Raw genomic sequence first — 27194 nt, forward strand, 5'->3', positions numbered from 1 at the left:
ATATATGTGTACGTATATATGTGTACGTATATATGTGTATATATGTGTATATATATATGTGTATATATATATATATATATATATATATATATATATATATATATATATATGTGTGTGTATATGTGTGTGTGTATATATGTGTGTGTATATGTGTGTGTATATATGTGTGTGTATATGTGTGTGTATGTGTATGTATGTATGTGTGTGTATGTGTATGTATGTATGTATATATGTATGTATATATGTATACATATGTATATATGTATGTGTATGTATGTATTTTTGCATTTTAAAAACTGCATTTTATATTATGTTATCTTTGACTAATATTTAAATTTCTTGCATGCAAAAAAATAAGAAATCAGGAAGGGGGCAAACACTTTTTCACACCACTTTATATACATACACAGAGAGAGAGAGAGAGAATTAGGTTTGGCAAATGTGTACAAAGCATGCTCTGTCTATATATAAACCTGCAGTAGTAAGCAAAGATTAGAACATTTTCTCAATTATAACTTCAAAATATACACTCATAAATAATAAACGTGGTTAGAAAAACAGAGATATCTTGGCAAAAAAGAGCTGACATTTGCCATATAGAACCTTGCTTTTCGTCAACATTGAAGGCCAGTGTCCTTTTCTCTATGAATATCTGCACACATTTGTGTTTTACCATCACAACTCAGTGTTTTCAGTGTGCACACATTTTCAAAGTTCTTGTTCAGCCTCTTGTAAGAGGCTTGTCTTTTGACAGGTAATGTTAAAAGTTAGCTTAGTATGCTCAATACTTTGTACGCTGTCTTGTGTGCCCGAATGTGTGCATGTATATTTCTGAACTGTATTTGTGTGTGCATGCCAGATTTGTGTATTTGTCTTTATGTGTGTGTGTGTGTGTTTGCGCGTGCACACATGCCTGAGTGCATGTGGATGAGGGAGTGAGATAAGAAGGAGATGAAGAGTCGTTCAGAGGAGCTTTCTCACTCAGAGGCGTCCCCATCTGTTCGCCTGGGCCTAATTGTTCCTGCGTGTGAAGACATGGGAAAAAAGGGAGTAAAGCAACTGTACTCGTCCCCTGTCCCAGAGTTATTTCTGTAACATTAAAAGAGCACCACCAGCACGGTTCAGATTATTGCCATGTAAATAATGGCACTTGGCTCGATTCCCCGCTAATGAATGTCATTTACTTTTCCAAACAAGGATTAATTATCGACAGAGGACTGCTCTCTCCCCCCACAGGGAGCACGTCGCAATTAGCTGCCAAAAGATGGCTGCTAATATTTTGTTTTTTAAATTCGTCTATATGTATGTACATTTGCATATGTTGCTGTGACATAGTGAATAACCTCCCAATTAACTGTCTGCTTAATTCTGTGGTATAACTGAGAGAGACCCAGGAGAGGAGAAGAGCAAAAGAGACCCATGTCAGCTTAATGTCCTTGCCTCAATTGAGTATAAGTGTTCTGGTTGGATGTTGGTGTTGGACATTGTTGTTGTGAAACTAGGGTAAAAGAGAGAGTTGAGCTGCTTTGGAGCCAGCCTCCTGGTTGCAAAATAAGGCCGGGAAAACAAACACGGGCCTCAAATTAGATTTCCCAAAACATTGCATTCCCTCTCATTTTACACACCACTGTGGCCTGCAGACGAGAATAGAATAACCCATGAAATCCGCTTCAGATTCAAAATGGCAAAGTCACTGGAACACTTGATAAACGAGTGCCCTCTGGATCTATCGGATGACCCCATTTTCTTAAATATCTGAAAGTCTTACCTACTTTTGGTATGTTGTGAAACTGCCCAGTTTATGTGGATTTGCTATCACTGATAGGATAGTCCAGCTATTAAAAACTTTACCGCCTTACTCTCGCTCTTTAACTCTCATGTCAAATCCACCTCTCTTTCCTCAGTCTTTCCCTCCCTAGAGCTCCCACTCTCCTTTTCTCCCCTCCATCGAATTGCCAATCCTTGCATGGGCTTCTTGAGCTGATGCACTTAACCCAAATGAAGGTGAAGATGGGGATAAGGGTTATTTCTGTTGACAGTGGCCCCGTTTGAGGTGTGGACCCCCTACTGAGAACCTCAGACTTTGATAATGCTGCAAAGGGTTAAAATTCAAAAAGGCCCCGACTTCTGAAGGAGAAATATGAAGAGATGTGTGCTGCCAGATTTAAACCAACAAGCCATTTTCAGTAAATGTGAGCATTTTTATTTTTTGTTTTAGTTTTGTTGCGGTCTTTGGTTTCATAAGTTGTCAAGTGGCCTTTGACCAGCTGACCAAGGAAAGTTGACTGATGACGTTAAAGTGACAATAATGATGTGGAGAACAAGAGGCTTATTATCAGTTACAAAGAATTCTGTAATTGATTTTTCAGCTTTTCTTAATCAAACCACATCCTCACCTTCTTTGTTTACGTCAGCAAGAGGCCGGTCAAGGTGAGAGCCACCACACAAAAAGGGGCTTGTGTGTCAGACGTGCCCACAGAGACAGGGGTTATGATAATGGATAACTGTGAGAAAGGTTAGGAGGGAGGGAGTCAAGAAGAGGTAGCATTTGGACACATACCCTGGGCTATAGTCATCCTCCCTCCCCCTTTTCCACTCCGTCCATGTTTTATGGCTAGATTCTGTTACTGCTCCCTGGCTCACCTCGCAGTGTGAAATGAGCAAGTCTCGACTATCCTCCTCACCCCACCCCATGAGCTCGCAGACACACGTGAGCACTGCCAAGAATGGTGTTTCTGTTTGGGTGTAAATATGTGGAGGTTTATGATCTGCTGAGTGTGTCATTTGAAATGCAGTAGTACAGTATGTCACAGTGCTTGAGGAAATGTTTGTGTGTGTACCTTCAAGCGTGTGTTTACGTTTTTGTTTAAGAGAGATGGACTCATTTGTGTATATTTACTGTACTGCTGACATTAAATTTACATTAGTAAGTAAACAATAGATGGGCCTCATGTTTTCTCAGTGGAAATTTACAATCATAAATAATATAAAGTCTAGCATTCCCCCTCCAATCCTTTTCTACCTCCTTTTTATTAGTTTCTCTGGTCCTTTCCTTACCTTCTTTCTGTCTTTCTCTCGGAGGGAGGGTGAGGGGCATGCTCCAGGCTGCAGCAGGTTTAGCAGGTTCTGAGGAGTGCGAGAATAATTTTGGATCTGCTCTGTTTCATCATCTCCTGCTGTCAGAAGTTTGTTTCTGAAGCAGGAGCCTAAACACTTGCTTCTTCGGATGATGTGTCACAAGTGGCACTTTGTTGAGTAGTTGTATTTGTCTCTGGCAGGCTTTACATAGTGGAAATGAACAGGGATTGTGCAGTGAACAAGTTGTGATCTCTGTTTAGTATAAACCAGGGCCTTGTCAGAACTTGTATTCTTGTTGTGTAGTGTTTGTGTTCGTTTCAGTGTTTGATTTGTTTTTGGGTTTCGAAGTTCCCACAGTTTCACCCAGACACTATAACCCTGACATAAAATGTAATATCTTTTATTTGGTTTCAGGATATTCACAACTACTGTATCATATGTACCATGACCAGGGATGTTATGCATATTTGTTATTTAGATATATATATTCAAAACACTTTCAAACATTTCATCACTTTACTCACTCCAAAAGTGCCAAAAAAACATTTAATTATTAAATTAACCATTTTGCAGCATCATTTACATTATTGTCAAAATACAGGCATACAGGAATTGTTATCAGGTGTAGTAGGCATTGGAAGATGGATAAAGATAAAGTAAAGGTAAACCTTCCTTTACTCCAGTGAGTAGAAGAAACAGTAAGTGATATGATTTAACCCAGTAGTCATTCAGTTAATGTTTTCATGCAGGTTTGCTTTGGAATAGGAACCCATTCATCATATAACTGATTGTTGCTAACTCAAACCCCTTCAACTACCTGTGTAGTTCAAAGGAGAATGTTGTCTGAACCTGTGGAAGTGGATGTTAAGGAGTTGAAATGTTTTTGAAAGTGCCCGTGTGCATGAGGTTTAAGTGAATAAATAGATAAATAACCACCAGCCCTTGTAGAACAAGTCCCTCTGGCTGTGTGCCAAACAGGTAATTCCTCCAGCATAGTTTTGGAAGGGCCACAGCAAGGTAAGCCTGCCTCGGCAGTCAGACTGTCTGCACATTTCTGCCGCTGATGGCATACCAGGGGCGCCATTTTCTTCTCTGAGACAGACAAGCCGGAGGATCTGATTGGCCTTCCGCCAAGGCGCACTCACAAAGGCTCCTTTGACAGCAGGTCAGTCGGTTAACCAAGCAGTGGGCAGAGGGAGAGAGGGATAAGCCAGAAAAAAAAAGATGCACTCAAAAAATTTTTTTTTTTTTTTTGGGAACAAAGTACATTAGTGGCTCTGCAGACCTTCAACTCTCATTGGGATGATTGTATGCTTGCTACACATCTGCAGACATGGGTCTCAATGTGTGCATAGAATTCATGGGTAAATATAACTTATGCTTGTATGTATATTTTGTGTGTTGGCCTACATCTTCTGGGCCTTGTGTGGACATCCACTGCTGACAAAAGCATGCCTTGAATATGTAAAATAATCATCTGCTAAAACTGTGCTCTCTGGATCTATCTGATGATAAATAATCTGTTCATTATTCTTGTCTGCCTGAAATAATTAAATGGTAGTGGTTGCTTTATTAAAACTGCCCCAGTACCTGTGATGAAGGTAAAATGTTTATATTCTGTGGCAGTATTTTTTGCAAACTTGAGAGTATTTTTGTGATTTACAGAGCAAATGGAAATGTTTTGGTGTAACTCGCAATATTATACATTAATATGGAGTCTGCTTTTTGACCAAGGTAACTATGCGCTCAACAATTAGCTCATCCTTGTTATGATGCTGATGGAGCCTCACATCTTATATTTTCATCATAAAGCTGTGTAGGAGCTGATACAGTAGTGCTAAATAGCTGCTGATGTTCTCCTGTGTACTCCCGCGCTCATTATCTCTCCAGTCCAGGCCTTGCTTCTCGGCTTTCTCCTGCTGCCCATCTCCTCCCCTGTGTACCAGCCGCTTTGCATACGACTGATGTTTAAATGCTGCATTGTTAACTGACGTGGGGTAGCCCTTTGCTGACCCGGGAGGTATTTGCTCGTTTGATCATGGGGCAGCAGTTTTAATGTATCGAAGCAGCGCCGCTCCGTAAAGCCCGTAGTATAAGTGGAGATGGAGGGCGAAGGCAGGACGAGGGATCCATTGGTTGCAGGCCTGACAGTACAGAAGGAAGGTGGTTATTAGAATATCTGTTGGTCAGCAAGGCCAGAGGGGATGCTGCTGACCCTGCACTTCCACTTGTGCTGTGATGGTGGGTGTTGGTATTCCAGGGGGTGTTGCGAGGGTTGTGGCAAAGACAGAGAACAGGGCTCCATTGACTCGAAGTTTCAATATTTCCATCATAGTGTGTTTTTTTTTTTTTTAATAAGGGTTTGAATATTTGGATGAAAGTATGAGCGTTTGTTTCAGTCCTTGTTCTGTGGTTTCTCTTTTTTATTGTTTATCCTCCTGCTATCTGATTTGCATCCTCAAAAATTGACCTCTCACTGCAGTCATTAGCCACAAGGGCTTTTATATTCCCAGCGAAAGTTTTGTTCATTTTCTTCTCAAAAAGTTCATATTTTGTATGGAAATTTAGCTATTGCCTTTTACATCCAGCCATCATTTCAATCCTAAATTCTTGGCTTTAGTTTGTCACAAAGACTGGAAGACGTTAACTGAAATGCCAAGTGTCAGTCAAAACCACCTTTCCTTTGCATCTGTATCTATCTGGGCACAAGAGTCCCACTTCACTAGCTGACAACACAACAGAAAGAAGTGTTGAGAAAGAGCAAAAGCAGTGGCACAAACAGTGTACAAGTTTGTGTTTACACCTTGGGACCTGTGTATCAAGACCCTGCTTGCGCTGAAGCTAACCAGGCTCTGGCCTCTCAAAAGAAAATATTGAACACCCATATGCCCTTCTAGCCTTTTCCTTACCCTTCTTTGGCCTTTTTCTCTTTCTGTGCTCTCCTTTTCTCTTTGGTTTGTTTCTTGTGGGAAGTCTCTTAGAGCAGCAGTGACCATAGATACCAGGGGGGAAAAAACAGTAAGAAAACCCACTTTGCTCAGCTTGATCATTAATATTTGATGGACAGTTCCCCCATGAATTTCCCATAGCATTCCATAGTGGGCTTGTGATGTGCAGAACGTAAGGCTACAGATGGTGATGATTCGAGGGACTTGATGCACAGCTCAGGGTCAGCATCAGGACCACTGTGACACAGGTGGATTGGCTCAACCAGATACAAAAAAATACAGGCATTTGTGTCCACATGCACTACGCTTGTTTGTCAGCCTAATCACAAAGTGAGAATGAGTAGCTTGTCTTTTGATGTTCACAACACTAAGCATGTTATTGTGTCATTAAGCAGGTACATGTCTTTGACACTGTTTTTTAAATAAGCTTTCTTTTAAATTCCCTCCTGAATAATCATGCTTAGATTAACTCTTTCCTTCTATATCGCTTTTAAGCACTATGGATCCTCTTGAGAACTCACAACTGGATTCTGCAAACAAAGATTTGCTCTTGCATTTCCAAAGCAGCCCAGATGCCCCTTGACTTTTGAACCACAGTTGACAGCAAAGCAGAGGTGAAGCAACAATCTGCATCTCTCATGGTGCCTCACGCCCACATTGAGTTTACCTCTAGTAATGGAAGAAAATGAAATGAAGGAGAATTCTTGGTCGATTAACTCAGGCTGTCATTGTCGGCCCTCGAAGTTCTTCTTCACTTTTTGTTGCCCCCATATCTTTTCCCATTTTTGTGCTTCTTCATTTAGTCTTCTTTTTCCCCCTCTTTTCTTTTTCTGAGTTTTTGCAGAAGGCTGGCCCTCCATGGCTGCAAGCCCTGATTAGCAGGGCTTCAGAGCCCAGAGTCTATTGATCAGGCCTCCAGAGCAATAAGCAAATGTAGCTGGAGCAACAAGTCAATAACACTGTTACCGCAACAATCCTCATCACACTGGTGGCTTCCCCCACACAGTGCAAGTGGTTATTTTTCATGGGTTCGGAAAGGGAGAAAGATTTAGTGGTGAGGCAGGCAATCATGAGCAAATCAGTGTCACTCAAAGGGCTGTGTGGGCACACTTATGCTTCCCCTCTTTTTCTCTTTCTATCTCTCATTATCTTTATAAACCATGTCTTTTCTCCATTCTGGACATGTAATTCTGGCTTTAACATGGTTTAACTGGGGATTTCTTCCATGTAAAAGACTGTTGCTTGAGTTTATTCTGAACCATTATCTAACTTCCCTTTCTCATCTCTCCCAGCTCGACCCCTCCCCTCTTCCCTCTCTCTCAGGCTCTCTCAGCTTAGACACAGAGACTAGGGAAGCTAGTCTGCAAATTTAATGGAACAGCATGGATTATTTAGACTGACTAAAGCCTCCCTTGTAGTGTCAAATGGGGGGTTGTGGGATGACATTATACCTCTACATTCTCTCTCTCTCTCTCTCTCTCTCTCTCTCTCTCTCTCTCTCTCTCTCTCTCTCTCTCTCTCTCTCTCTCTCTCTATCTATCTATCTATCTATCTCTCTATCTATCTCTCTCTCCCTTCTCTTCTTTTCTCTTCTCTTCTCTTCTCACCTTCTGGATAAAGTGATCTGCACTTGCATGTCCAAACAATTGTTCACATTATCCTTAATTGTGTAAACATGACCTTTAACATCTGGATACCAACAGAGGAAACTAGCTTTAGTCACTTTCTTTACTGGTGGATTTCCTGCTGTCCTATATATCTGATCTGTGGCAGATTAAAACTGAATTAACAACTCCAGATGAAGGCTTCCACTTTATTCCCCATTTCACTAGTTTTGGAAGTCTATTGCTGTCATATCCCTGATGACAATACCTAACTATTAAATTACTCTAGTTCCTTCGCTATTCTCTCAAAGAAAATGTCCATCACAAAGACATTAAGGTGCCCGTACCATATGGACTCATTCACCATTGTGTGTTTTCAGAAGTGTTTTAAGTGACCTTATTTTGACCCAACAAAGCATTCACTTCTCTAGACAGTATTTTACACAACCCCTCATACATTACTCTAGTCAAACTTTTTGTCAAATGCATCAGCATGATTTAAAATGCTGATTATTATAATCAGTATGAAAGATTCATGGAAGTGCTTAACATCCATGAAAAAGAACATCTTACAATGCATACTGTTTACTAGAGTATTTCAATGTCACAATTTTATGTAGGCTGCCAATGAAGACTTTTGTGTCATGTAAAAATTTTGCTAATTTGTAATGGATCTGTAAACCAGTATTTTTTCTTTTATGCATAGAAAAATTGAGGCAAACAGAGATGCACACTTTCGAGAAAGACTGGTGATGTGAACAACAGCGTATAGGAAATGTTTTATTTCTTAACTCACATCTATAGGAATGTTTCCAGGCAAAACATGGCTGTGACTCGGCCAGTGCAGTCTCTTTGTACATTTATATAAGAAGTGGGTCAGCTTGTGTGGGTGTGTGTGTACTTGTATGTTCTGTGCGTGGATATGTTTGTGTGCATGCTGGTGGGCAATGTTGCAACATCATGTGTATCTGAAGACACACAGGATGCAGAACTAAAACCACACGGGACTTGAAGCAAATATTTGGAGAGTTGATTTAAAATGGCAAACAAATACCACACGGAGGAGCTTCCTTACCAGTTAATAAAAAGACTCAGACATAAACACTAATATCCTCGTCGCTTCTTTGTCGTGGAATCCTAAACAGACGTCTTTTTGGGCCCAAAGAGTTAAGTTATCTGATGAATGGTTTTGTTTTGAGCGGAAAACCAGTTTAAGGCACCTCACGAAATGAAATTGTCGGGACAAGTTCTTGTGAAGATAAATGCTTTGATTCCAACTTGTATAAAAAATTAATAACTATGGGAGACGAGGCACGATGAGGAAATAGATGTCCTGTCTTTTGCCAATTATCACATCTTTAAATTATTTTAAGACAGTCAAAAAAAAGTCAAAGAAAGTCAAATTTCACATGAGTAGAGCAGGTATCAGACTGTGGATGTATTACTCTCTGCTTCCCTGACACGAACACTAACAGAAAAACATTTTAGTATCTTTCCGTAGGAGTAACAACAATAAAAACATGCACTTTGAAAAGTTATGTTAAGAAAAAGCTGTGCAATAATTAGATTAAGAAACACTGTGATACCTCAGTAGTCTCTTTCCTCCAAATCTGTGTCACTATCTTGTACCACTAACAAAGCATCCAGATGCCTTTAACCATTGCCTCAGGTGTCCTGTGCTCCCTAAGCATCCCAGCTCCACTTCTCCTTTTTTCTTCCTCGTTTCCTTTTCTTTCTTTAGTGAAAGTGAGCAGTAGTGTGTACAAATGATTTATGTGCTTTAATGAGATTTCAATACTGAACAAACAATAAAAATTTATGGACATCATAGTTTTGGAGGCCTCCAGCTCTAATGGCTAATGTTACACCCTTTTTCACAGGGGCCAGTAATCGGATCTGCAGCTGGCCCCTGGCCCTCGCAGAATGCACACAAGGGGAGTTTTGTGTTTTTTGGAAATCTTAGCAGAGCACAAATTAGTTTGTTCACACTAGTAATGGTTCTGGATTTCTTTTCCTACCAGGCAAACTTGACAGTGACCATAACAGAGTTGCAAAGGGAACTTCATCCCGCTTTAGTTTGGCTCACATAGCAAAATCCTACTCTTTTTGTGCAAGGGTTTCCTCCCTGATAAGTTAAATATTTGCTCTAATATCACAACAAAACTACAATATTATCCAGTACAGAATACTTGTAGCACTTCAGCATTATTGGTAATTATTTGTTCCATGTTCAGATCACCTTGCATTGTTTAACACAATATTAAAAGCCATATCTTTCTACTCTTGTTTTGGGACTTGGTACAATTACCAGGTTTGGTACCATACTGCACTGACAACCAGCTAATTTTAAGGGATATTATTCCTTAGTCAAATATTCAAATCATCTAATTTCCTTAACCATCTTTTGTTCCATTATGAGCTCCTAAGCATTAAATCCCAGAATAGTAAGTATACAAGAGCTGATGTGATTACAGAAGCCTTGAATAAGGTCGTGTTCGTCAGCCTAAATTGACAATAAATATGGGCTGTTGACATGCTCCTGTGGACTATAAACTGGTGATGTGACAAGCACATAGGGCAAACAAAGTAAAAAAAAAAATTCTTCTCACCACACCCCTCCAGCAAGAGTGAGAGAAGTAAAAACAGCAGTTGAGAAAAAGTAGAAAAGAAGCAATATCACTCAGCTGAATAAAGGGACTGAATGTCCAAGTGAGGGGACAAAAAGAGGACACAGAGGAGGATAGAGATAGATAGGGAAGGCAGAGGAGGGCGAGGGCAGGTAACCAGGCAGGTGAATGATCTCTGTACGTATGGCGCTCAGAAAGCCAACTGTACATTACACCAGGATGAGGAGAAGCTGCAGCAGCTACCTGAAATTGCTGCTGGCAAAAAAAAGTTTGTAAAAATTCCAGACACACTTGCAATGTATTCTCTCTTTCTCCTTCACCCACTGTCTTTCCCTCTCCATCTCCTTTTCTCTCCATTTTTTCACATCTCACATACTCTTGCATATACACACTCTCTCGCTCCCACGCCGAATTTCCTCCTACTTTCTACCTCCCTCTCTCCTCCTCCCTCTCTGTCTTCTTCTGCCCTTCCTCTCTTCCTACTTGCAACACTTTTCTGGGAGAGAACTGGTCCCAGTCTAGGCTGCTGCTGGCCAGGTTTGTTAGCCGCCAAATAAAAAATGGATGAACCCGGTGCTGTTCTCCTGCATAAAGTTGATAGAAAGAGAGGGAGTAAAGTGGGAGACAGAGAGAAAGAGAGAGAGAATCAGGCTGACATGAAATACCCTGCTCAGACCACGTCCTCCAAATAACAACCCGTCCATCTTTTATGTCAGTTGTGAAAAAAATGTTTTGTCAATACAGGTCAAAAAAAGGTCTGTGACTTTTTTAAGGATCAATATTCTCAACAAAAATTAAGAAACTAGTTACATTACTAGATAAATGAAAAAATCTTTGTTTCGAAATTAGTTATACATTTACTTAAAACAAAAGGTTTGTGAAAAAAATAGAATTTGTCCAATGTTGTTTATTGGTAGAATAACAGTACAGTACACAGTAGGCTAATCTCTACAGTCTGTGCACTGCAGAAAGGTAGGCTAACCCCTACCTGTAATTTAACTTGGGTGTTTCGGCTTTTCGGACCCTATTCTTATGTTGGATTTTTTTTGCGAGTACTCTATATTAATATTATTATACTCTATATTAATTTAATGCAAGTATTCAAATATGGAAATTACTTAAATTGCCCATCCCTATTACAAACATTGCTGATGTCGACAAACCTTTAACACAATCAAAACATATCATTAACCAAGAATTACATTTGTTTTTGTCTGTCATTCAATTAACTGTCTGTGATAGAAGTTTCCAGTGTGTTTTTTTTTTTCATTGTGAGTCTACCTTTTTCCTTTACATTTAGATCACAGACTGTGCCTTTTATGTAAAATAGATAACATGAAGGGAAAACATTAATCCAATTTTGTGTTTGTACACATTTATCTATACAATACGAAATTATTGTACATGGTTACTAACAGACTATCTATGTTTACTGTACAGTGAGCATGTTAAGGTGTGGGCGCCTTCTTAAATGTTGTTTTTCTTTGGGGAATTACATGATGTTTGGGACTTCCTTTAAATAATTACAGTAAACAGTTTTCAATTAAAGACCTACTCCAGCGGTGTGTGTGTCTGTATGTGAGTTTTAAAAAATCATAATTTATCTTGAACACCCCCTTGGGGACAATAGGCAGAACATACGTGGGGGGATCAGATCTCTCCAACAAACAGGTTGAGTCATTATCTCTGCAGAGCAACATGAACCCGATCTGACTATTCTGGATCGTTCTGCCTCATTCTTCCTCCTTTCATTCACTTGACTGAAGCATCACACGTTTCTCACCTTTCTTCACTCAAACTGGATTGATATCAGGCCCATCTCCACCTTTTGTTTTGTCATGTGTGTGTTTATGTGGCAGGTTTGTGTGTGAGACCCAGACCAATACTAGTATGTGTATGTGTGCCCACGTGTGCTTCTACAATAAAACATTTATTTGTATTAGTTTGTGATAACAAGTCGATGCATTAGTTAGGACTTACCTCTACGAGCGTTCCACCTCCATGTCCATCACTCAAACCATTTGTGAACACATTGATCCTCCCCTCCCTCCTTCCCCAACCTCCCTCCTCTCCCATGCTGTATATTCCCAGGGTTTGTATGGAGGAGAGCCAGAATGGCTCAGACAGCCATTGATTTTTATTTTATTGGTCTACTAGTGGAAAGAGGAGGAATAGGGGAGGGCCTGAGAGATGCAACTCTGCAGCTAAGTTTGTTCTTAGTGGAGACCGTGTGTGTGTTTATGTGTGTGTGTATTTTAAGGTGGGTTGGGCCTATCTGCGTATGTCTGTCTGACTGAGACTGTTTTTGTTTTGGGGTAGGGGCTGTTATGCGTCTGTCTGAGAGGTGTGTATATGTGTGTGCATGTCCAGCCACCTTTGTGAGCCATCAAAAGCTGCGTGTGTGTTTGTGTACACGTGTGTCAGTGTGTATCCGTGTGCCCACCGTTGTGTGTTTTGTGTGGGCGCACACAGATGTGTGTGTCATTGAAGGGATTGGGGAATCTGGGGCGCTGATGGAGCTGGCACGAGGGACTTGGACCCCAACACACACACACCCCGTACAGACACACACCGAACACGCAGCTGAGGTGTATCCCGGTGCTCATTAGAGCTGGTAATAAGGCTGTGCTGCTGGAAGAGGAGGGAAAAAAACAGGGAAAGGGAAAGAGGGAGGGAGGAAGAGGGTGGGAAGGGAGAAAAAGAAAAAAAACTGGAGATTTTAAATTTTAATAACACTGGTACGATTTTGTAAATCTTTCCTGACAGAAAAGTCCTCATTATTTTCATCTGTCTCCAAGGAGCCTCTCCTCCAGCTCTGCCTTCCCGGGTAAACGGACTCTCTCTCTCTCTCTCTCTCTCTCTCTCTCTCTCTCTCTCTCTCTCTCTCTCTCTCTCTCTTTCTCTCCACCTCTCTATTTCTGTCTCTTCACTCTCTTTCTCTCTTGTTTTTCACTCTCAGCTGCTTTATTGTCCATTTCTGTCCTTCCTGCTCGCTTTATTATTTGCTCTTCTTTGCACTCATCATTTCAACTCTCCCTCTGTCTCTGTCTCTCTCTCTCTCTAACATTAGTGCTGTATGTCTCTGTATTTCCATCTAGAAAGGTGTTAGCTGACTGGCTGCCTGCGATGAAGGACTATCAGGAGCCAATAGAACGACCAGTATTATGTGCTGTTATTGGCTGGTGTCTCAGTTAAAATTACTGTTGGTCTGTCTACATATGAGTGTTTTTGTTTTTTTCTGGAGGTGGGGGGGCAGAGACAGAGAAAAAACTTGTGGATCATAGTATCTTAGTAGGGAGCAGGGTAAAGATAAGCCTTCTGAAACTTGGTGTGTGAGTGTAGGAGTGTGTATGTATGGGTCAGCATGTACATCTGCACCCTTGTACATGCGCTGTGTGCATCATTCACACATCCCCAAACCTTCCCCTCGACACACACACACACACACACACACACCTCACCCCCCACCTCCCACCTCTATGTCAAGTGTCAAAGCTGGAGGATGGATCCGGTTTGATAAGTTCTGTTCTGTCTGGCCACGTGTCAGGATGGGATCAACCATACGGCAGAGGAAAACCATGTTCTTCACTCTCCTACCTCCCAATTTTTGGGATTTTTTTTATTTCTTTTGGGTGGGGGGCAGGTGTTCTATATATTTTGGGGTAAGTTTTATTTTAGCTGCTTCTGTTGCCTGAGGAATTTCAACGGAAACTAAAAATACTTCTACTTTCTGTAGAAGCTCATTTGACTAACAATCTTATAGTAAAGTGCTTTGCTGGATACAGAATATAAATCTGTAGATTAAATCTACAAGTGACAGTATTCAGATGAGTTGTCCAGAGGATTATGAAAATGATCTGTCCCCTGGGATTTTTTTTTTCTTTTTATAGACACCAGTTGTTATGAGTGACCAAATGGAAAAAGATTAAATGGCGAAGAGCAAAATAACTTCTTTTTTTTTATTTTTTTTTTTCTATGGTACATCATGTATTGATTTGTATCACTCTGTGTGATTCTAATAGAAAAAGAATAATTTCTTGCCCAGGCTATAACATAATATAAGTAGTGACTTTTAAGCCTTCTCACCCCTGTGGTGGTTAACGGAGAGTGATGACATTAATATCCTCCCTCCTCAAGCTGTCAGAGGAAAAGACTGTGGCTCTTTACAGTGTCACAGACACTAGTTTTTAGATGGATTTCAACATTGCTCAAGTGAATTATGAGTGTACCCCCCTCCACTACATGTAACTCCTCCCAGTCTGTCTGGCTAGATCTTTGTGTGTGTGTGTGTGTGTGTGTGTGTGTGTAGTTGTGCGTTCGCCTACAGGTCCTTTGGTCAAAGGTAACCCTTGGTTCATAACCTTCATAAGTGCTTGTAGTTCCACTTGAATTACTGCAAGCATTAGAAGAGAGATGTGTGAGGTTATGATAACTGGTTTAGCCTTCACATTTTGTTGCTCACAGTGGATTAAAACATACAGCTAGAAAAGTGAAAGGCAAACTTAGAGTTTGAGTTGTGGCAAGATTGAATTTAACCTTAACATTTCTGCTTCAGCAGCTAAAAGTTTTTGACTGGGCAGTGCTATATTTGTATCAAGCTTCTGTTATGTGTTTGAGTTGCCACAAATAAGATCAGCTACTTTACATTAGACTTCAAGACATGTTTTGTTAGGTTGGTGTACAGAGAATCAGTTTAGGTCAAAGTAAGTTTTTTTTTTTTTTTAAATATCTGTCCCACGAGAAGAAGTTCTTGAATCGCGGCACTGTCATATTCCTTATGGCTTTGAACATTTAAGTGTTTGAAGTTATTCAGCGTTGTTTTCTACCAAATCAGACTCCTTTTAATGAATGCAATTTTTACAGAATTGAACCCCCCACCCCCCTCTCTCCTAGCACCCGGGCTCCTAATGCATGAGGCTAAAACTAACTTCCTGTTCATTTTTCCACCCCAAGGCCCCTGAGTCACCCTCCCCTTTTTTCCCCAGCTGAAAAAGTAACAAACAACACAAAGCGATCTGGATTCTCCCAACACACTCACACACGCAGACATACACACACAAGCACCTCCTCTGGGTATTTGGCTGGGATAAATAATCATTCTAAATAATGAATGTCAATTAATAGGGGGAGACGTGGCCTTGCTAAGCATGCTCTGATTAGTGTTTCAGAGGGATCTCCTCCCCAGCTGGCTTCAGCCAATCATTACAGCCTCATCTAGGATCATAGCATCCCTGCTAATACTGCTTCAACTCTTACCACAACATAGATATATAGGCATATGACATGTGCAGTATGACTTTTTTATTTTTATCACTATTTTGTTGTTTTTTGTGTTATCCTGTAGGGTGAAACCTCAGCATGGCTTATGACAGGACCTGTAGCAGCAGGATATAAAAATATACCATAACTGTTACTTGTGTTGCACAAGACATAGTTTACTATATACAGTATGACAATGCCATAATGAGGTCTGCAGTTACTCAAGGATAAACTGCCTGCTTATAAAGCAGTGCTATTTACAAACAGTAGTTGTAATAAACTCTCTGGTGTTATCCAGTGAGAGCATTACAGTAAGTCAGTGAAAAGACAGTATCTTGTTCCTGAAAAGAAGTCTGTTTTTTTGAGGAGCTTATAACAGTATCCTCTGCAACTGATATGGAGTGCTGCAGGGATGACGTATTTTTATTGGCCAACCTGGAAGTTAGCATCACCCTGGTTCCCTCAACAAAAAGCCAATGGGATTTTTCCTCTAGATTTTGGATTATTGCAGAAAATAATATCTGTGGCAAACAAAAGTTTATGATGCACTTTTTCTTCAGCAAGATAATCTTCACAAATGAACACCACTTTTATGATTTTTGAAGCGTAAATGCAATGGCCAGAAATAAAAAGCTGACGTTAGGCTATAAACGAACTACACTTAATGTCCCCGACAACCTCTGTCGCATTTAGCCACTTGTTAGCAACCTTCTTTTTTAAGACATGTAAAAGCTTCAAAATTCACAAGTGGGGTATTTACTGACGTATTTTATGCCTTGGAGCACAACGTGAAAATCTCTTAAGCTTGTGTTAACCACAGACCTTCTTCCAGGCATCTAACCAAAAACCCATTGACTTCGAGACAAAGGACAGGTTCGCGTTTGTGGGTGCAGGAACATTTCCATGGTAACAGCTAGCTCCACCAATCAGAGACGTTGCTGTAACACTTCAGGATTATGGGTAGTGTAGTACTTCTCCATGAGATTGCGAATAAAACGTGTTTTTAAAACATGGTTTATTTCATACAGACTTGTGGCTTCTTCAGGAGCATATACCATCGTTTCAAAATCTCGTAGCTCATGGTAAGTCTACCTTGGATAGTTACGACATTATGGCTAATAATCAAAATCCTCGATTCAGAATATAAATAGGATTTTCATTTCCGGAACCTCACTGTTAAGCTCTATACAGCAGTGGGTATGAATATATCTTCGTTTTGTATGTGGCTGGAGAGCACTTGCAAAAAGCATACACAAAGGAAACACAAAGACGTAAACTACTGTGATACACAACAACACTGTATGGTGTAATGTTTCTGTCGTCTTTTACTCCATAGTCATGGGTATTAAACTAAGTGGCTAGGTCCGAGCTGGTGGACTGGAGGAGGCTGTGAGTTCGACTGGTGTGTCGGGCTGAGACTTGGGCTTTAGAGGGTAGCAGGGTGACTGAGCAACCAGCCAGCCCCCCCCCCCGCCCAGTGATAAATGGCCACAGCATGGGCTATTCATCTCCTGCTTAGAGAAGTGGACAGTGCCCTCCCTCCTCGGCCTCTCCTCCACCCCTCCACATGTCAGCAAATGTGATAATTCTCTCATTTGTCAGGAGCAGCGGAGGGTTCTGAGTGTGTGTGTGTGTGTGTGTGTGTGTGTGTGTGTGTGTGTGTGTGTGTGTGTGTGTGTGTGTGTGTGTGTGTGTGTGTGTGTGTGTGTGTGTGTGTGTGTGTGTGTGTGTGTGTCAGTCTGTCTGTGTCCATGCATGTGTGGTGATGCAAACTCTGGAGAATTTTGGGAACACACACACACACACGAGATGAGTTGCTCACACTTGACGCTAAGGCCTCTGCACACCATCACCCACTCCCTCTCTCCAGCCCTCCTTTCTCAGCTTTGTGTTTTTTGATTCAAAGCCCCCTCTTGTCAAGTTTACTTAGGTCACAGTGGGAAAATTTGAATGTGCAAAAAAGTGAGTCTTTTTATGGCAAATTCCATCAGTAATTCAGTGATTTTATTACCTCCAGGAAACTACTGAGCCACTTTTTCCACTTTATTGTGCAAATAAAGTTTTAGAGCCTGTGTGTGTATGTTTGCGCGTCATGCTTGTTTATAAGTGTTTCGCTCTGTTTTGTATGTATGTATGTGTACACACCACTATGAAATTTTGACAAAGGCTACAAGTATGTATGCAAGTGAGAAATCATTTTTCTGACATTTTAGACAGGAGCTTTGCACAACAGTGTGGCAGTTTTGGAATTATTGTGTGTGTGTGTGTGTGTGTGTGTGTGTGTGTGTTTTACACTCCTGTGCCAGTGATTGTATAGCAGTAAATACCATGTATACAGACCTCATGGTAGCTATTAAACAAGCCTCCAGTTGATGGCTGGTCATTTAGTTTGCGCATAAGCATGTGACTGTTTTACGTGTTTCTCTGTAGACACAATATGACTTCTGTGAACTCTGCCTGATCTCTCTCCCTCTTCCTCTCTCTCTGTCTCTGTCTCTCTCTCTCTGTCTGTCTCTGTCTCTCTGCAGGATCATTCAGAATCGTGTCCTGGTCTTCATCCTCGGAGCCATCATCCTTCTCACCATCATCCTGGCCATCTATTTCAATCTGCGAGGCCACTGATCTCCCCTCTACACACATATACACACACACACACACACTCGCTCCCCCCTCCTGACACAAATACAAACACACACACGCGTGATTAATAGCGACAAAAGCGTTGTTCTGCTGTAATTAGGACAAATGGTCCCCATGAATCACTGTTTCCAAAGCCTGACAGGGAGCTTTTTTCCATCTCTTTCTCCTTTTCTGTTTACCGTTTCTTTCTCTCTTTCTTTGCCTCTCTACCTTTTGTTTCCACTTTGCGCTTCTTTTTCTTGCTTTTTTTTCTTTTTTCCTCTCAGTTTTGTCCTCTCTCTGTCAGGCTCTCTCTCTTACATCTCCAGGGACAAGAATAGGGGGAAATGTTTTTATGATAGTTAATATTTTTCAGGGTGTCGTCTTTGGTGTGGTTTTGCAGTCCATCCTGTCCCCAGGTGAACAAGGCCTGGGGATTTTTTTTGCAACTCAAAGCAGAGTCAGATATGTAGATTATTTTTTTCTGTGATGCGGGTGGGTCAAGTGTTATTCAGGATATGTGTGCACATGCATGAGAGACAGAAAGGAAGAGAAGTATTGGTGTGTTGTACACATGTAGGGTATGCATGTTCGTACATGTGCATGAGTGACAGTCATGGGTTGAGGCCCCACACTGTTTGTTATTAACACCAGCAGTAGACACATACCTTTGTATGTATGAGCTTCTGTAACTAAATGATTCAGCTGATCATCATGTAGCCCCTACACAGCACAGAGGACAGTGCCTTCAGATAAGATGCTGTTCACACTCCTTTTAAAAAGCTCAGCAGAGCCCAAAATAGACAAGTGGCGCTGCCTTTAAGAGAGATGGATGCACATAAAAAGAGGTCAGTTCAACTTAAGTTCAGTCGATCAAGGTGAAAGTTTTGTTTGAATTATTAAGAGGAAACTGTTTATTTTCAGTTACTGCATTCAGGAAAGGATATATGAACATTTCAATAAAATTTGGAGATTGAAAAAATAAAATAAAACCTACTATTTTAATGTGTTTTTAATACAAAATGGAACTGACTCCAAACTTGGCACATACAATACATAAATAGAATACAGAAAAAGGTTTCAGATATTATAACCAGCTTTATTATCCACATTTGGTACAATTCCCCTGCACCTCCCAAACAGATTTCCACAACTCAATCCCATGGACATTTTAACATAACTAACATTGTGGAAAATTATAGACAAGTATTTACTAACATTTAAATCTACATCATGTATAGTGTTTTGCTCTCACTACAAGTGATTCTGTTAATATTTATTTATAAATGCGTAAATGCGTTTTGAATTAAAGTTTCTGTGCGAGAACCGTATATTTTATGAAGTTAAAAGGTATTCAGAATTAACATTAGCAACATGTTTTTTTTTTTTCTTGATTTTGGGTGTTCTGTGATTAGAATAAAATAGAGACCAGTACACCAGGACCAACTGAAATGTGTAGATTTCAAGTTTTGTGTCTTAAAGGTTTTTTTTTTTTTGTTCTTATAAATGGATCTAACTTGTTTTAGAATGTGTACTTTTTGTTCTATATTTTTTTTGTCAAGTTCTGAAGATTGTGATGCAGTCCTTGTTTCTGTGTTTATCTGTACGCTGATTGGTGATGTGATACATTTGCAGGTGTTTGAAAAACGTGTGTGTGAGTTTACTGCTGATTTAATGCATCTGCGGAAAGCCATTCTTCAGGAGGTCTTGGAAAATCAAAATTTAAGAGCATATTTAGAGAATTTTCAGAAGTTGAGATACATGAAGGTGACACCACAAACACACACACACACACACACACACACACACACACAGGGGTGGTGTATTGGAGTGTGCACGTGTCTCCTGTGGTCGGTGTGGTGGTTCCCGGCGAGGACATTTGCTATTCTGTTTCAGGGCCACAGTCTTCATTTTCGAAGATGTGGGGGTGTTGAGGCGGTGAGCCCCGACACCCCCTCCTACCGACCACCATTTCACAGGCCCTCACCAGCCGCAGCGCCGCAGTCTGCTTCAAAGCCTCAAATTAATGGCCAACAAAATAGTGTGCCTCTGACCGTCCCATGCGGGGCCGACCCACCAAGACTTATCATTAAAGTGAAGGAATAATGAAAAAGAAGTAAGAAAAAAGAGGGAGAAGGAAGGAAGGAAGTGAACAAGGAACCTGGGGGGTGGGGGGTGAAATCCCTGGCAGTTTGACAAACCTCATCTGGTAATGACCCTCAGTGATTGTTTTTTCACCCAGTGCACAGTGTGTGTGTGTGTGTGTGTGTGTGTGTGTGTGTGTGTGTGTGTGTGTCTGCATGTGCAGCCTACCTACATGCCGATGTGCTCTCTTCTCTTTCTCTCTCTTTCTATTTCTCTGTCGCCCCCCCCGCCACCTTTTCTTCTCCTTCCTCCCTCCCAGCCTGTCAGATGAGCGGAGCAGTAGCTAGCGAGTGAGCAGTGGAAGGCAGCGTGGCGGCGGCTTCTATTTGAAGTTGTAATGGTGTCAAAAAGTCAGGGCTGACTGACAGACGTCAGTCCCACAGGGCCTCATTAAAAACAGACCCACTTGACAAGGAAATAATTGAGCACCGGCGACAACTCGGGGGCCCCTCCGCGTTTTTAGATGTTTTTATTTTCTTTTCATTATTAGTGCCGAGCTATTATGTTCATTAAGAAATGGCATTAAAACAAGTTTTTAAAAGCGGGTAAAGGGAGGGAGGGGCAGAGAGAAAGCAAGGATGCTTGGAGGTGGGAAGATAACGATTTGTTTAGAGCCCCCATCCTATTTTATTATTTAAAGAGGAGCACTGTCATGTGATACCTTGGCAGACGTCGGCTATCATCTGCCACTCCTCCCTTTTTCCCTCTTTTTCTCCTTTTCGCTTTTATCTTCCCCTCCTCTGTCCATCTCTCTTTCTCCACCTGCCCATCTCTCTCCCTCTCTTCATCCCTTTCTTTCTCTCTCTCTGAGCGGCGGGTGTCGTTGGAATATGAACTAGATTATTCATCAATGCCCCACCACCACTCCCCTCATTCGCTGATTTGGTTTTCGACAAGCGTCTCACCGCAGAAGGCTGAGGATGAAAACTTGTCAAAAATAGGTTATATCTTATTCCAAGGGGCAACAATAGCAGCAGGTACAGACACCTTTTAATATTTAATTTAGACGGGTGTTAACCCTCCTTAAGTGACTGGAGCTGTGTCTTCCATACAGACACCAGGGGAGAAACGGGGGGAGCAAGAGGGGAGGGCAATTAATTATTTGATGTCTGAAAAGTGATTTTGAAGCTCTCCCTGCCTTCTCCTGTTTGCCAGAGAGAGGATCGAGTCTTTGGGTGTCCCTGTTCATTTTCTATACCAACCACGTCCTCAGCCTGGCTGTCCGGTGAGAGCTGAAACATCTCTACTCGAATCACATTTAGATCCTCCCTCCGCTGTGCCTCGCTTGATACAGTAATAATAACGCGAGTGATCATATAGCAATGGTTTTGGTCTCTTAGTGGAAATTATTTTCCGGAGGAATTATCCATCTTGTGTCAGTCTGTCTTGCTAACATCCCTTGTGCCCAGCTCAGCAGTCATTCCTGTTCTCCCTCGTCCTTTCTAGTAGGTTTACACAAAAGTTTAAAAAAAAAAAAAAAGGTTCCTCAACAAGGAACCTCTGTGATGCACCACCATTACAAAAAGCCTGATGTTTGTCAGCCATTTAAGACAACGAGGGATTGTGACAAGCGTCTGTCCCCTGGCGAAGGGCGGGCCTTAAACGGGATAAACAGCTCCAGTGGTGGGATCACGACGGGAGGGTGGGCGCTTCATCTCCAGGAGTGTCCACGATGCTGCCACCCCCTACCCCACACACACACACACATTAAAGTAGGCCCTGCAACAACAGCTACCCAAGAAAAACCCACAATGGCACTGTTTGAGAACTACAATGAATCTTCTACTATTTGATTCAGCACATACACTGTCGCACGTATGGTGGACGCCCCCCAATAAAAAGACACACACACACTCTAGTGTACAGCTGTTAGAAGAGGAACCATGTTCTTCGTTTGTACACACCACCAGTCCTAGCAGAATGGCTTTCTTTCTCTCCTTGGTCCTTTATCTGTCTTTTCTTTCGCCCCCATCAGTGCTGTCGACCATTTTAATGGTGTTTGTGCTCACAAAGAAATGACAATGCCCCCCATTATTTGAGGAAGTCACAGGGGCTGCAGACATACATACATGGATGTTTCTGTGCATGTGTTGTGCAGGATGTGTCCCCCCTGGGGTTGAGATGGAGCTGGAGTGCTTAGTGTAAAAGGTTATGTTGAATTGTCTGTGTGCACAAATATCTGTTTGTGTAATGTTCATATGACTAATTTTTCCTTTCAACCAGGATCTTCAGTTCATCTTATTCCTTCAATATAACCAATCAGACCCTGAGCTGCTCCTAAAACTATAAAGATGACTTTTGTGATCTCTCTCACTGTCGGTGTTGTTTAACATCTGTCATTAAAGCAGTTCTGAATCTCAGTTACCAAGACGCTGCGTCATAACTTGCATTTCCCTCCTCTAGCTGCTGTGTGCTGTCATTCAACACTGAAAAAACAGGGAGGAACAAAAAAGGAGGTAAAGCCAGGAGCTGACATTTTTAAACCTTTAGCAGCGCTGTCTGCCTCCTTTTTTTGATTTTAAGGGCCGTGTGCAGAAGACGCTCTAATACTGTTTGCCATGGAGACAATAGAAACACAAAGAGCCGGGTCAGAGCTAGGCTGAGCCAGGCTAAACCACTCAGCACATGCCCTCCTCCTCCCCCCTCCATCTCCATCTTACCTTCCATCTCTCTCCCTCTAGAATACTGCCATAGCCTTTGAACTGAAATTAACACTTTACCACTACAAAGACATACAGTTGTAACCAGCAATGTCATTTGCATGATAATGGGGAGTTGTAGAAAATGGCGCTGTTGTATAGCAGCAGAAGCTTTCAATTAAATTCCTCACTGTGGCTTACTGTATGTAAATGAATGCACAATCTGCCCAAGTGGATGTTCAAGATATTAAGTCATTTATGAGGTGTAAAATGTTACATTTCAAAATTTTTTGGCCACGTGTTGAATGGATTTCCTTGGTACGCAAGCGAAAGTATACCAGCAAATCCATGACTGTGGTTTTGTTCAGTATAGTTTATCCTGTGCTGCTGTCCATTTTAAAAGTGGACGAATGATAGGAAGAGACAAATAAGAAAAGTGGGGATGAGTGCGAAGGAGGCCAGGTTTCCTGGGAGGCACTCAGTGGCCTGGACATTGAGAGAGAGGAGGGTTTAGTCAGGCTCGCCCCTGTACAGTGATTTACTTTGCATATGGTGTCTTAGCAGACACGATTCTAAATTTCCAACTGGGAGGCATCAGTGGAGGAATCACTGTCTTCAAAAGACGGCCTGCCAGTCACGCTCCTCCCGTAGCCGGAGATCTGAGCGCACACTGATAACCCGCGACATCTTTCTGGAAAAACTGGGAGTCGATCAGCTTTGATGGAGCACATCCGCCATGACAGGCTACTGAAGAGCTCGCTAATCAACTGGGGAGGAGGGAGGGGAGAGGGGGGTGGCATCCCTTAGCATGACAGCACAGAGGAGAAGGGTGATGGAGTGGGGGATGGATGGACAGATGGATGGATGGATGGACAGATGTATGTATGGAGAAGGTGTGCACTTGTTCGCTGTGGAGCAACCTCACCTAGACATGCAGGTGGATGGATGGGTGGCTGGATCAGAGGGAGACAGGAGTGTGTGTTTGCATTGTCTGGGGGAAAAAAAAGGGCACCCCCTCCAATACCCCCAGTAGCCCAGTTACCTACCCCCCCCCATGAAATCTCCGCCTCAGATGGTTGGTGGTAATTAAATATTCATGAGAGGGCATCCAATCCCAGAGCTCGCCAGCCAGTTTTCTCCACATAGGCCAGGAAGTGGAATTGGATTCTTATGAGGGGGGCCTGTTTCGTCAATTGAATCGGGAGTCCAAAGGTTACAGAACCCGTAGGATGTCCTCCTATATCCCTCCGCCTCTCAGAAAATAGAGAAGCACTCGCCACGCTCAGCACATGAAAGAATCCTGGTTTGTCCTTATGTTTCTCATTAAAAGGCAGGTGTTTAAGTCATTTTCTCAGGCCTGTTTGACTAGTTTAGAAGTTTGAACAAGCTTGGTATAGTTTACATGGGTCCCATTTATTCACATAATTCACTCAAACTCCAAATTATGAACCAAACTTTCCCTGAAAAACCTTGTACACATCCTCTTCACCGCATAGACAAGCCTTGCTGCATCTCCTAAAACAGACAGGCTTGCTGTACACACGCACACATTCAACTAGGCTTACACACGCAAAACACACACCTCTCTATTGAGACGTATGGATGTGGCAACAAAATGCACAACTTTTTGTTCATCTCAAGGACTTGTGAGGGCCCCAGTGAACTGAGAGGCCATATTGATTTTCCCTCTTTTCATGTGGTGACTCTGGGATTACCCATTTTCTCATTCATTTTTAAAGACAACTCGTGAGATTCTTCCTTTCCCTTTTCTCTCTGCTTTTTCCTTTTTCCATCACCCCCCTCAGCCCCCCCCCCAAACACACATACACTCCCCCACAAGCACAGCAGTTGTAACCACCCCTTTTCCACAGCAAAGTCCCTCCTTGACCCTGAAAATTGTAATTCAGCCATAGATCACAGCTGCTGAATATTAGGGCTTACAAAAGCAGTTAAATAAAATATGTTGAAATCGTCCAATCCCAGAGGCCACGGCAGAAATTCTAATCAGGTGAGAGAAAGAGGAAGGAGTCAGCAGAGGGATTATGGGTAAAGAGAATCGTCTGGGTCTACCAGGCAAGATTGAAGAGCTGACATAGAGGTGGGATTGAACCCAAATCATAGCAATCATAATGCTGTGCCATGTGGTAGGATCAAAGGTTTTTCAGGCATATGAGCTGTATCATGATTGTAATGTTACTTAAGCTTAAAAATTTGTATTAAATAAAGACAATACAGTACAACCCCCCAGATACCCAAAGTACATTGACAACCAGAGTTACTTTTTAGGCTTGAATTCCTTTGTTTTCATTCATAATACATTATCCATGAGTCTGCATACTACATACATTCTATTTGTGTGTTTTACAACTAATTTCAAGTAATCCATGCCATACTGTTATCTATAATTAATGCCAATACCAGCATTACCTCTAGCTAAAGGTCTTCAAAGTCGGCAACTTGTCGTAACCTGCAGTGTCAACCAAACTATTTGCAAAATAATTGAGTCTCCGGGTATTAATGCACTTATTTTATGCAAAACAGGCCAACCACACTTTTGGCCTATAGGCCTTCCTTTGACTTGCGTAGGAGGGGGTCAAAACATATTAATTATTCTGTTGACATGCTTGTTAAAGTGAACCACAAAGGTTGACCCAACTGAGGACCAGTCATGGGACAATGCTGCTTCATATTATCAGTTTTTATGTTATTTTTCCATAGAGCAAAGGACAAGAATTCCTAGAATAAACTGCTGGTACAAATCCATCAAAAACAGCTCCTAAAATACAAGTAAGACTTAGGTTTTTTCTCTTTTTTGAAGGTACACATGCACCAAAATATTCCTTGAAGTGTAAGTGAACGTCATGCTACATTGACATGATCAGAAAATCATCAACTTGCCTCGTACACAAGCGTGTCATGAGTGTTCTGAAAACTTTTCACGCCTTCTTTCTTAATTGTTCCCACCAGTGAGCAGCTTGGACTCAGCCACATGTAAAACGTCTGGACAGTCCAGAGAGGCGAGATTGATCGCGCTTCAATCCCTCAGCGGTTCTCCAGACAAGGAGACGCTCGATTACACTCTGGGATCAAAATGCTGAATTCACACACTCCCTTTCAGAGAGAGAAGGACAGAAAATGTCCAGAGACCTTCGCCAGGCAAATTCTGCACACCACCCAGCAGTCTGGTTCTCAGGACTTTGTGCTTTGTCTTTGGCAACCAAATAATGCAATCACCTTCATTCTGTCGTGTCTGAGTTGGTAACAAAACAACAGCAAAGCATGCTGGTCTTTGTCATTTTAGCTAAAACAAATGTAAATGAGCATTTACCTTCCTCAAACCACAGTTAGGTGTGTTTACAGAGATAAAGGTAGAATGTGAACACTTCCTCATCTGTTTAGGAGAGAGCTGTCTACTTCTCAGTGAAGCCTAGTATGGTAATTTCAGGTAAACATAACTAAACTGATGGGTGCCTCAAAAATAATGCAATACCTGTCCAAAAAACAAAGTCAAATAAATTAACTCAAAAGATCAACACATAAGGTGAATCTTTTGCTGTTTTGTCCTGTGGAGTGCCACCCTTTTTTACTGGCTTTGTTTTTGAGAAATTCAGACATTAGGTTACTTGCGATTCTTAAAAAATGCTGATTTTAATATGAAACATTTTTTGTACATTTTAAGGGATGCCTATCAGCGGTAGAGGTTCTGTTTGTCATACCTGCCTTTTAAGAATGATTCAAACATCGATCAAATATTTGGCCAGACTTTGAAACCACATGGATTTATTTAGGATTTACCTTTTGTTTCTTTGTTTGTATTATGGTATTGTGAAATCAGACTGAACCACCGCAAAAATAAAAGCCATTCAAACCAAGTCAAACACTCTTTGGCAGACAAACACCTTTTACTTTGTCTCTCAAGAAAAAGGTTTTATATTTAGACTTTGTGGCTAAATAGCTGACTGTTGTTTCTTGCCTGTTGATTTCAAATTTCATTGGGCTGTAGGAAAATTTGCTGTTTTCCATCTCATGCTGGCCAAGCATTTAAGTCCATACAGATAATAACAATTGCATACTGTATAACTTAAAAAAAATCTTTAACCTTGGATCTATCTGGAGGTTTTGTCAATGACTGAGGAAGGGTGGAGGTCATAAAGGGTGGCAGGGTATTCACCCCCATGTGGACACAATAGCAGCAGGGGTGCCGTGGTCAATGCAGAAGCACTCTAGTGTTTTTGAAATGTACAGCCCATAGAAATGATGCCAATGGACAAAAAT

The 27194-nt window shown here is 41.5% G+C and overlaps 1 protein-coding gene across 4 annotated transcripts in view; it reads left to right on the top strand.

Annotated features, from left to right (window-relative positions):
- vti1a (vesicle transport through interaction with t-SNAREs 1A) overlaps positions 1-22640 on the top strand; it is a 125538-nt gene extending 102898 nt beyond the window's left edge. For all 4 annotated transcript variants that reach the window (XM_044179896.1, XM_044179897.1, XM_044179894.1 and 1 more), the window contains one exon: positions 18045-22640. Coding sequence is in view for 2 of the 4 variants with exons in the window: in XM_044179894.1 (XP_044035829.1) it covers positions 18045-18138 (94 nt within the window). In the remaining 2 variants the exon portion in view is untranslated. The remainder of the gene's footprint in view (positions 1-18044) is intronic.
- Positions 22641-27194: the final 4554 nt, after the last annotated feature.

This window comes from Siniperca chuatsi, linkage group LG20 (genome assembly GCF_020085105.1).
Source record: "Siniperca chuatsi isolate FFG_IHB_CAS linkage group LG20, ASM2008510v1, whole genome shotgun sequence".
NCBI lineage: Eukaryota > Metazoa > Chordata > Actinopteri > Centrarchiformes > Sinipercidae > Siniperca > Siniperca chuatsi.